Raw genomic sequence first — 11,986 nt, forward strand, 5'->3', positions numbered from 1 at the left:
ATTACTCTTCCTAATTTGTTTGGTCAAAAACACCAAAAAGAAAACCAATAATCCAACATTACTTAATTACTTAATATGGAGTTTCCCTTTTGAGATACGAGTGTGGAATCTTTCTTTTTAAAAAATAAATAAATAAATAAATAATAATAATAATAATAATAATAATAATAATAATTTTATTTTCAGTTCCCTTTCGCAACAGAAACACTGTATAACAATTACCTACTCACCCAATTATATCATTTTTGTCGGCTCCTACTCATAAAAGGATCTCATGAATAATTTTTAAAAAATAATTAATCAAATCAAATCCATCCCAACATCTTAAAATGCCTCCAATTTCAATTACTCTATCAAAGGGGAAAAATGTTTACTTCCCCATTTCTTAATCAAGAAAAACTCATTAATCAGACATTACTTTTGTACTAATCACCAAATGCCAGCTTTCACTAATCCACTTTCTAACCAATAATGACAACATTAATCATGAGGACTTGTAATCAACATGAAAATCAATGCCTCTTTGTGGTTGCCCTTTCATTAGTTTCACCATAATTAACAATTCTCAAGAATTTACTTAATAAAGGCTGTTGTTTCATTGATGAATCCTTTTAGCTTTCCATATATAAATTACTTCTTACAATATTCTCCATCTACCAATGTGGACAAATGTACAAATTGTTAAACTATTTTTATTGCCTTTGTCTATTTTCTGACGCATAAAGACTTAGATTCTCAGATGAAATAGCTTAAAAAAATGGGAGACAGAGAAAAACTCCAACATGTGAGTGATTCAGAAGAAGTTTTTTGAGATCCACTGTAGTGGTAAGATGATCTTTGTCTGTATATTGAAAGAAAATTATGGGGTTTGAAAGATTTTAACCAGAAAATGGCGAAAAGGGGGAACAGGAGTATATTTTAATTTCTGCTGTTTTGGTTGAAATTTTGAAAATAGCCCATTAACGTGGGTTGAACAAGACGGTTGCTTTTTTGGGTCGTGAGAGAGAAGACTGAGAAAACAAGAGGGCTTGCAGATCTAATTAAACCATCAAACGATACCAACATTCCACCATACTCTCTCAACCTCTTTTTTCTTCTTTTGCTTAATCTCTCATTAATTTTTCTTGGCTACTTTTTTGGGCTACAAGTTTTGGTTTGATTTCTTCAATCTTATAAATTCATCAAAACCCAAAATTGCCGTTAGTTTCAAGTGCGACTGATATTAGTATTCAATCCCCACGAAGAATCGTTGGCGTACATTTGTGGTAGAAATAGGGATCTGGGTGTACCATAAGATCGGCTAATTTTGCCGACATTCTTGTTCCTTGTGGTTTATTGTTGTGAAATCGCATCTGGGTATGAGCGTTCTTTGGTTTTCTTTGATAGATTGCTATAAACATTGAGTTTTTTTTAACTATTGTTCCGATTTGTGTTGTGGGTTTTCCATCGCCGCCTATATTGTGTTCGTAGTGATGGCGGGGAACGGGTTGTTTTATCCGATTCTTGGATTTGCATCTTGTTTGGCTTTCATTTACTTGTCGTTTGGGGATTTTAGGATTGGGGATACTAAAGTAATCCCCATAGTGAATTTTGTAGAAAGGAATGGAACGCAGTTCATGTTAAATGGGAAGGCGTTTTATATCAATGGATGGAATTCTTATTGGTTTATGGACCATGCCGTTGAGGAATATAGAAAGCCTAGAATTAGAGCGATGCTGCAGGCGGCGAGGAAGATGGGGCTTACAGTTTGCCGGACTTGGGCTTTCAACGATGGTGGTTACAATGCCCTCCAGGTTTCTCCTGGCAGGTTTAACGAGCGAGTCTTTAAGGTATTCATTTTGCACTCTTAGCTGACATTTGTTGCTATATATTGGGGTTCTATCATGATGATGAGCTGCATTTCTGTGATTGAGTTTTTCATTTGTTGAACTTTTGTTTGATTCTACACACAATGCTCTGGTTCTGTGTTTGTAATTGGTTTCCTTTGTCTGAAATTTTATGACAATGTCTGTTTTAGAAAGCGATGAAGTGATTCTGCAAGGGTAGAAAGGTTCCATTGGCCAAAGAATGCAGAGCTTGGGTGCTTCCACCGACATAAGAACTGTGTCGGTAGTTATAAAACAATATGGAATTACTTTATAAATTGCATAATGTGCTTGGAAAAGGAACAGTAGTTCTTGCCATTATGATTAAGATGAATAAATTAGACTGAGGACAATAAATTCTGTCAGTTCCCTGTTTGTTACTGGTGACTTCGGCATTTAAAGTTGGATTAATGGAGTATGATTTGAATTCTCACGTTCTGTAACCCATTAAGAAGTATTATAACTTGGATTGCTGCTGGAAGATCAATCTGGTTTTGTTTGTTACTTGACAAAATAGTTTCAAGTTCATATTCTGAGGGTTGGAATTCATGGAAGAACCAGATAACTTTCTATTACCATGTCTCTCTCTCTCTCTCTATTTAAGAAACAAGGAAAATGACACATTATCCAAACTATATACAGAAAACATGTATGTATATATGTTTTCCGTAACAATTTGTTTGGTTTGATGATATTTTGGATTCGCTCAAATGGGTATGTGAAGTTGTGCTGCTATCAGCTGAAGTTTTAACTTTTAACTGATTCTTCTTGGTGGCAGGCTTTGGATCATGTCATTGCAGAATCAAGGCAGCATGGGATAAGACTTCTCCTTAGCTTAGTCAACAACTTGCAAGCATACGGTGGGAAGACTCAGTATGTGAAGTGGGCATGGCAAGACGGTGTTGGTTTAAGCTCTTCTAATGATTCCTTCTTCTATGATCCATCGATACGCATTTATTTTAAAAATTATATTAAGGTACATTCCATGTATATCAATGAGTTTGTCCAGTATGCTTCATAACATTGATGGTTTGGGTATTCATTTTGAACTATGCTGTGGATTCTTAGTTTATTGATCCAATAGCTATTTGTCGTCGTATAAGGCATTAGTTCTCTGGACCAAACAAAAATTCTTATCCTCGTCTTTGTGGATCTTACATTGCTACCTTATGATGTTTCGTGGTTCTAATGTGCACTATATTTTTCAGACTGTCCTGACAAGAAAGAACTCTATCACTGGAATTGAATATAGAGATGATCCCACCATCTTTGGATGGGAATTGATTAATGAGCCACGTTGCATGACCGATGCTTCAGGCGATACACTACAAGTAAGTTTTAAGACTTTGATTCTTCTGATTTCTGAAAGTTGAAACAAATGGACTCTTGGTTTAAATCTTCATACTCCTAAGGTCAATTAAGTTGTAAGATTTTCATTCTTTCTTGCGCCTTGATGTTAAACCAAATGAATACTGAACCTCATTGAACATATTGTTCTCCAGTTTGAGTCTTTTGATTGCTCAATTTTGATTTTAGCTTGGAATTCTTTACTCAACTTCTCTGTCTTTCAATCTTTGCCGTGTGAAAGTTATGAGCTTCCTGCATGGTATTTCTCAACCTCAACTTTTCTTCAAGTTGAATTCTTTTAGGAAAATTACGTTTATTTTTCACCATGTTATAAGTGAATTTTACCAGAGTTAACTCAAGGTTTAAAAACGAACCTCCCAATGTGGAACAATATATTTTTATCAGTAAATGGCAGAAGCAGTATTCTTGTATTAATTCATTTTGACCTTGTGCTTGATCCTTATATTTGTTTCTCGAGATTTTTGTACGGATGGCTCAATCCTAGAGACACTAATGTGGAATGACCCAATTCTAAAAAATCAATTATAACCAACCTTATGTTGACGTCACAGAGCATTATCGCATTAGGGATGTCTCTCCCATCGTGAAATAGTTGGAGCCCTAATGCATTACTCATTTCAATCGCAATGTTTTTTTATTCAACGGTCGTCCATTTGGCGACAATTTAAAAAAACATCGCGTTAGGGCTCCGACTATTTCGCGATGGGTGGGACGTCCCTGTCGCAAGGAGTTCTGAGCGGTAGAGTGCTCTGTGACATCGGCAGAAGATCGGTTTTTAGTAGATTACATGGGGTTCCATCTCAAAACCAATTGCCAATGAGAGGAGTAGCTCATCTATTTTCTTAAGAGGATGAGGTCCCATTTTTCCAATATGAAATCCCCAACCGTTCCCCCCCCCCCCCCAAAAAAAAAAGAAAGATTGTTTCTATATCTATGCATAAGCTTATTTTGAGGAATAAAATTGTAGGAATGGATTGAAGAAATGACAGCTTACATTAAATCGATTGACAAGAAACATCTACTGACTGTTGGGTTGGAAGGATTTTATGGTCCAAATAGCCGCAAGAAGTCTACTGTGAACCCGGAAGAGTGGGCATCAAGACTTGGATCTGATTTCATCCGTAATTCTGAGATCCCAAATGTAGATTTTGCCTCTGTTCATATCTACCCCGACCATTGGTAAGCATTGATGAACCCCAGTTGCAAACTTGGATGGCAGTAATCAATGATTCTAGTCATGCATATGCTCTTAAACCAATTATTTATATAACAAAATTAACATTCTATGTCAATTAGGTTCCATGATCAAGATTTTGAAGATGAACTGAAGTTTGTTTCCAAGTGGATGCTTTCTCATATTGAAGATGGTGATATAGAGATGAAGAAGCCAGTCATGTTTACTGAATTTGGACTGTCAGATCTGAACAAAGGCTTCACTCCAGCTCAACGAGATAGATTTTACAAAACTGTTTATGACGTCATTTACAAATCTGCCAAGAGGAAGCGATCGGGAGCTGGCTCTTTAGCATGGCAGTTCCTTGTCGAAGGAATGGAAGAGAGTAACGATGATTTTGGGATCGTTCCGTGGGAAAGACAATCGATATATCAGCTTATTATAGAGCAATCATGCAGGTTGGCTAGAATTGGTGGAGACGCCCAACAGCTAAAAGCATTGAAGTATGTGTGTGCTCAGAGATGGTGATCTTCATATCTTATTTGAGAGAATTCAATTTGTTCACTTGTTGCTATATTCTGCCTCTCTGCCCTTTGTTTCTTTTGTTGATACATATTCAGAATAGATTAGTTAGTTTAACATATAGTATTGAGTTTCACATGAACTGGTACAAGCTGTAATGTTTTTTGAGCAAATATATAAGTCATAAATTCTATTTTATTTTACTTTTCAAGTCCTCTCCAAAGCTGCAATTGCCTACTAGTATGCATCTAAATTATTAGTCCATAATGTGAGTGTCTTGCTTCTTAGCAAACCTCTCTAGCTACAGAGGTTCGGAAGCTTGAAGTCGTGTCTGCCATTGACTTCGTTAGTTCAAGTCCACAAGAGACGAGTTTGAAGACCAAGACGTAAGTTAGACATCATTGTAATGCTAACAACATCAAAGCTAATTTGCCTACGAGGATTCTGAGGAATTCTTATGTTATCTGGGGATGGTAGAACCATCTTACTAACATGAACTTGTAAATCAGTAAAAGGAAAAATGTTGGCGAATTTCAAGATTAAAAGAATATATGTATATCTATGTGGGCTGCTTTTAAGTTATTCAAAACAAAAAATCAATAAAAAAACGTTTTAAATCAGAAATTGTGAATGTTTTTCTCATGGTAAAAAATGGACCATCTTGTCCACCAATTTCATAAAATTGGTATTAAATAACTCAACTTCATTATTGTGTATTATTGAAGTTTATCATCTCTCCTTTTCTATTTTATACATATATCGAAAAATTTCAGTTTACAACTTTATACTGCAAACACAGATTTTTTAACTACATATTAAATCTAAATTTCATAACTCAACTCCGTGTCCAAACTTCACGATGAAATGGTAATGTTGATTCTTTGGAACTCATGTAATCTAAAATAACTATTATTTACAAGTTGGCCAAGATGAAAATGGAAAGTGTTCCAACGACAGCAGATGTCAGGATTGGCTGCAAAAAATGAATGTATAAACTCAATAAGTAGAAGTATAAGGCTATGGAAAGCTACAAGCATTGTTCATTTTTACATCAACAAATAACTGCAAATGCGAAAGAAAGAATGTCAATAACTCGAGCAATAATCGGATCAGACAAATCTATTACAACGGATTCTTCTGTGGGAGGATATAATACATAAAACTTCCCCCAAAATTACCAACAAATTTACCTATGAGAAGCTGATCCGTACACAAATTTGAAACGTGAATCAAATATAATCACAAGTAGGAGAGTTCACATCTGCCTCAGACTATGCAAAGCGATTCTGGATAAAAGCACGAACACTGGCGACTAAATTGTATGATTTCTCTACATCTGATGCTGACGTTTTAACCCTGAAATGAATGACAACTTTTTATTATCAGTTACCATTTCAAAGAAACTGACCAAACTGAATAGAGATGGTATTGCAAACATTGGAGATAAAGCAATTACCTCAATCTTGATCAACCTTGGATTTTTTTCCAGTAACAATCTGGAATATTCGAAGGCCTCTACTGAAAGCTTCATTGAATAAGATCCTCGTCTGCATCGACTGAAACCCAGGTAACCATGATAGAACTGCCACGGGAATCATGACGATCACTCCGAACAATATATCATAGAATCGTGCCACAGCAATAACAATGTCCCAGAGTATGGTCGAATGGAGGAAGGGACGGAGTACTTGAGCAATCAACAGTAATCCCCATCCCGTGGGAAGAAACGCCAGCAAACTAGTGAATATATCTCTGAATTTGAATGATGTGAATTCAAGCAAGGCAACTATAACGACTATTGCAAGTATAATAATCAGGAATTGGACAAGCCGATAGTAGATGTGCTCTTTTGCAGCATATTTGTCCCGAGCATATGCTACAACGACATAAGTTGCCAAGGCCACAAACACGCATATCCAAGACAGCAGGTAAACAGCAATACTCGTACTGCCAGCAGAAATTCCAAGCTGATATACAATACCATACTGGAAAAAGAAGAATCTGAGGTCAAGGATCACCTCCAGCACCTTTCCCCAAAACCCAGTTGTCTTTAAATGATCCTGCTCTTCATACCACCATCTTTCCCAACTCTGTTCAGCTTTTGCAAATATGCTGCCACGATACCATATCCAGTTCATGAACTCATCAAAGTCATATACAGTCTTCAACCAATCAAAACCAGAAGGATTGAATACAAACGGGGCCATCAACCATGAAATTACGAGGAACCAACTCGTGAAGGTCATGGCAATATAAACAAATGTGTCAGAAGATACTGCACTGTGTGATGCATAAACAGTAAGGATCAAACCAAGTTCAATTGCTTTAATGAAATGGCTACGAGCATAAAGCCTATAGTTTTCCGCAAAACTCTTGTGCTGCACGACAAAACCACGGCCTGTAGCCCGATATTTTGCACCTCCATGAAGAATTGTTCTTCCAAAATAATGAGCACGAGTTCCCATCGAAAATGTGTAGAATATAGATGAGAGCTGGAGTTGCATGGTCAAAAAATCCCAGATTGATTGAAGGAAGCCTTGTTCAAGCGAATTCTCTACTATCATTGGCAGTGCAGTGAAAAGACCAAGTTGAATGATGAACTGCTGGTTCAATATTGTAGCAAGTGCCCCATTATTAGATTCGCTAGCAATACTATTTTCAATGCCACTAAGAGCAAGATAAAGTCGCCCCCATAAGAATGCATATACAGTTAAAGTTACCATCATTGTGTTGAAAAAGAATCCAACAGTAGTGTAAAAGAATGATAGCATACGGAAGAAGTCGAGCCTGTGACCCAACCTGTATACATCTCTACTAAGAATTTGCTCCCCATTTCCACTAGCAACCTTGGCTTCAAACATGGAAACCTGATTCAATCCAACATCCCTCCCCTTGCCTACTTGGATGTATTCATGGTGTGTAACATTTCCTCCACGCAGCGTACAGTTAAAGCCAGCAAATATGTCCTCACTGATGTTGATTACTCTGGATGCTTTACTAATTCCACCTCTAGTCAAGAACCAAAAACGATCAAACACATCTGGATGACCATAATGCATACGAATTTTTAATGGGTTAGCTAGAACCCGCTGACCCAATGTGACAAAACTAGTTTCCTGAGCTGACATAAACCAAGCAAGTGATGAAACAGAACCAGTAAAAATATGCTCTCGAACTCCCAGGATAGTGGGCTTCCTAATTCCATAATTGTGCCTATATTCTTCCAAGAGATTTCTCATTTTGAGTGCCTCCTCAAAATAATTATCTTGGTTCATATCAATTGTTTGTACTGCATCACCACGTGTAAAGATAATAGCATGATTTTGGTTCTCCGGCTTACCCTCTCCAAGCTTCAGGGGACCAGGCAACTTTATCCTGTAAATCTCCACTTCCTTCTCTAGCTGATGATCATATTTTACCAGAACCGAGTAGTACTCTTTCTCTTCTCTCCCAGTAGAAACCTCATCAACATAGGCAACTCGCAGGGCCTCATTGGTTTTCATCAAATATAAAATTTCCTCAGCATGAGGATCTTTTTTGGCCTTTTGGGTCCCGTAGATCTGACAGGCAACCACGTAAGTATATTTCATCAAAGCAGTCCCATACTCATGGCCTTTAAAAAGCAAACTTACTGAACTGCCCTTTCTACTTAAGCTCCTAGACGGACTTGACCTATCTGAGGCACTACCATCAATACTACCTTCTCGTCTCATAGAATTAAGTTCTTGTGATCCTTCCCTAATGTCCATCTCAGAAGCAGAATCCAAATATGCCAGCATTTTGAGAGCTCGATAATAATACATCATTCCTCTCACAGTTCGGGTTAGTGTCTGACCCCTGAATGATGCCCAGAGCCTAAGATCTCTTAGCTTGGTTGTCCAAATTTCACTGTCTTTCACCATCCCTTCACGGTGCATACGTTCCAGGAAATTTTTCCATTCATCAACATAAATTGTCTGAAGATAATAGAGAATTGAGATTCCATCTTCATTTTCAGTACGAAGCTGTTCTTTGCTGTATAATACTTCTTCGCTATAATAGGGGGTCAGAACACTGAAAGCCATCATTTTCTCAACTTGAGGAGCATGAGGAATGTTCATGAATAAGGAGTTACTGAAAAAAGCAAGTCGGCGCCTTGCCTCAAGATTTATTGGTATGTTATGCATAGAGTCCCGAGACGTAAGAATGGTATGCAAACGGCGAACCTGGCGGTAAAAGCTCTCATTACTAGCATCAGGAAACTTAACAGCATTTTCAAAAAGGAGCCCAGTTGTTGAAGTTGAGTTACGGAGAGCCAATCCATCAATTATTAGTTGATCACCTGTTCGCTTCTCCTTGAAGAAGTCTCGAGTGGAAATTTCATAAAGGGCCTGTAGAGTGTTCACAACTTGGTTAGTGTCTTTCTTAGGTTTGTTCAATAGTTCAGCAAGTTTGATCAACTTGGAATGGAGCTCTGGTAATGCATTCATATTGAATGTTTTTGTGAACTTCTCAATCTCGATAGAGTGATCAATCTCTTGGAACAAAACTGTCATAATTGATTTCTCTTCACTATTATGCTTAAGAATCTGGAGTAGCAAATGCTTAATGGATTCATAAGCTTCAATGACTGCACAGCGTCTATACTCATTCTTGCATATCTTATGCCAGAGCCATTTGTCAGGAGCATCTACTAATTCTTTGGCCTGACTGAGTGCAAGCAATAGCTCATTGCAGAGAAGGAAACATGGCCAGCGAATAACTTTAATATTCCAAGAATTTTGGGGCAACTCCAATAGCTCAACCTCACGATCAGAGATAATATCTTCTTCCCTGAAAATGGTTATTATCTCATTCCATATTATAGCAAACTTAGTTGCCTCAACCTGATTAGATTCAAGCTTCTTATAAGAGTGGCCAAGACCATATCTAAGCTTCAACCGATGAATAGCATCTTTAAACTTGCTCTTCAGTGTCCCCCTGGCATTCAGAAGTTGCTCTTCAGGCATTAGATTAAATTGAATGGCACTGGCAAAGAACTGGAACCTCAGCCTCAACTGTGGCATATTCCGTATTTCACCCAAGTGGTCAAACAACCCAACAGCTGCCCCAACAAAAGAGGAGTAGATTGAATACCAAATCTGCAAATCCATGAGGTAGATCAAGACAACAGGAAGCCAAAGTAATACGACAGCAAATCTGTTACTCCCCCTAAAGAACTGATGCCACTCGTAGGTCACATCCCCCAAATTCAACAGTGCTCTCGTCGGACCCATCATGGGCTTGATCTGCAGAAAATAACTGAAGGCGAATTTTGTAGCAAGCACCAGAATCCAGAACAAGCTGTACTTAATATTGTCCACTAGGCCTTCCCTCAACCCACGGCCAACAAAAGTCCTGCTCTGAAACCACCAGGACAACATATAAAAGATCTTCCAGTTGGTCTCTTCCATAAAATTTCTAATCCATGGAAGGATAAAAAGAGCCAACGCCAAAACCTCTGGAGCAATAAAAACGCCTGCTGCAATAAGAAAATTGCCGACGTCCTTGTTAGCCTGAGTAGACCAAACTCTATCTCGGCTCCTCTGCGACCAAATCCTCACATAAAACACCACGAACAGAATAGTCCATGCTGCAGCAACAATGGATTTCATTATCATTCTCACTCCAAGTCCCAAAGTTTCCCTTGAAACCAAACTATACTGCATCGCTGCATCAAGCAATGACTTCAGAAACCTCAAGCCACTCCAAGTGAAAAACACAGATAAAAGCTTAATTTGGACATCTCGCTCCCTCAACGAAAACCATGGCTGCCTCCCGTCCCATGCAACAATAATTGCAGCCTGGAGAAATAGAATTAACATTACCCATAGACGATCAAAACTTCGAAACAAGTTCCAAAAAGACCTCTGCTCAACAAACCCAGTCTTCCCTACATGCCTACTCCTGCTAGAAGTCACAAAGAAGTTACTACCCACATCAATGGGCCATTTGAGTTTCTGAAAACACCTCTTACTCCAAAAATATTCGTTAATGTCGTCATAGTTCCTCCAAACACGATGTGGGGCAGTACCATTTTTGCTACTCTCAACCTCAGCTTTTATGGTCTCGTAAATGGGTTTAACAACACAATTTAGGTAAGCATTTTCGCCCGATATAGAGGGCAATATAGGCTGTCCGGTATTCTCATCAATATAATCCTCCAAAATCTTATTCAGTTCCATGGCCATGTGATGGAAAATATAACAAATACATTCAGGAACGAAGCGTAAATTAGCGGACTCACCCCATATCAGCAAGTACAACGAAACATAAAGCAATTCGCGGCGCTGATCCGCCTCCCGACGATCCGAGATCCAAATGTTGGACTTCTTCCCCAAGTAGGAGCACCAATTGGTGTAATTCTTCAACAGCTTCTTCCTGAAACGCCGTAAAACGGTAGCGTCGAGGGTATCGATATTGTCAGGAGGAGGGGTTAAGCGCATCTGAGCATTAGCCAAATGAAGCACAAGATGCTCCCGTTGATTCCGAACGTTATCCTTCTGAAACCCAAAGAAGAGGGCGAGCCAATCGAGAATATCCATGTGATCGAGCCATTGAACATACGGCGGCTTCCGGAGGTTACCCACTGCTCGTAGGGCAGCAGTGGCAGCACGAACCTCGGGAAAACGAAGGGAAGGGTGGTCAGCAAGGAGATTGTGGATGGGTATTATATTGTAGGGTTCGTTTTCGTCCGGCGGACCAGGGCGCGGCGGCGGAGGGCGGTGGCGAGTACTCATGACATGAAAATCAAGGTTAGATTGAAGAAAACGAGTGATGTGATTGTAAAAAGCTTCAGATTTCGTCGAACCGGAGAGGTTTTAGAAGAGAGAGAAGCCAGAAGGCGGAGTAGAGAGATAAAGGTGAATAGCAGAAGACAGAGTAGCGCATTGGGAAAATGGAGAAGCCAGAAGGAGAAGACGAGTCCTGGTTTCCGCGTTGCCGTTTTGTTCATCTCATGTAGTCGTTTCGTGTGATTTTCCTTCAATATCAACTTGGAAATATCTAAAATTAGTGTTTTCTTTACCATTTTGAAAAA

General features: G+C 38.6%; 2 protein-coding genes and 1 non-coding gene across 3 annotated transcripts; 1 reads left to right on the forward strand and 2 right to left on the reverse strand.

The window, feature by feature from the left end:
* Positions 1–627: 627 nt before the first annotated feature.
* On the forward strand, positions 628–5,132 carry MAN2 (Glycosyl hydrolase superfamily protein). The gene is made up of 5 exons (XM_039046107.2): positions 628–1,829; positions 2,644–2,841; positions 3,074–3,196; positions 4,201–4,412; positions 4,530–5,132. The coding sequence occupies exons 1-5, from the start codon at positions 1,473–1,475 to the stop codon at positions 4,933–4,935; spliced, it is 1,296 nt and encodes a 431-aa protein (XP_038902035.1). The 5' UTR covers positions 628–1,472; the 3' UTR covers positions 4,936–5,132.
* A 479-nt stretch (positions 5,133–5,611) lies between these two features.
* LOC120088553 (callose synthase 12-like) lies at positions 5,612–11,986 on the reverse strand. The gene is made up of 3 exons (XM_090306164.1): positions 6,386–11,986; positions 6,120–6,285; positions 5,612–5,902 (listed from the first exon to the last, which is right to left on the reverse strand). Exon 1 carries the CDS (start codon positions 11,685–11,687, stop codon positions 6,387–6,389), a length of 5,301 nt encoding a protein of 1,766 aa, XP_090162290.1. The 5' UTR covers positions 11,688–11,986; the 3' UTR covers positions 5,612–5,902; positions 6,120–6,285; position 6,386.
* Positions 8,666–8,746, reverse strand: LOC120089568 (small nucleolar RNA J33). The gene has a single exon (XR_005485243.1). It is a non-coding gene; the product is annotated as a small nucleolar RNA J33 (small nucleolar RNA).

Source organism: Benincasa hispida, chromosome 10, assembly GCF_027475165.1.
Source record: "Benincasa hispida cultivar pf3 chromosome 10, pf3_genome.v1.1, whole genome shotgun sequence".
In the NCBI taxonomy this organism is placed as follows: domain Eukaryota; kingdom Viridiplantae; phylum Streptophyta; class Magnoliopsida; order Cucurbitales; family Cucurbitaceae; genus Benincasa; species Benincasa hispida.

What these genes read in the sequence shown, in the direction of transcription:
- MAN2 (XM_039046107.2), top strand. Translation starts at nt 1,473, where the DNA reads ATGGCGGGGAACGGGTTGTTTTATCCGATTCTTGGATTTGCATCTTGT. An exon ending in ATTTTAAAAATTATATTAAG is followed by an intron (nt 2,842 to 3,073) that starts GTACATTCCATG and finishes TATATTTTTCAG; the next exon opens with ACTGTCCTGACAAGAAAGAA. An exon ending in CTTCAGGCGATACACTACAA is followed by an intron (nt 3,197 to 4,200) that starts GTAAGTTTTAAG and finishes ATAAAATTGTAG; the next exon opens with GAATGGATTGAAGAAATGAC.
- LOC120088553 (XM_090306164.1), bottom strand. Translation starts at nt 11,687, where the DNA reads ATGAGTACTCGCCACCGCCCTCCGCCGCCGCGCCCTGGTCCGCCGGAC.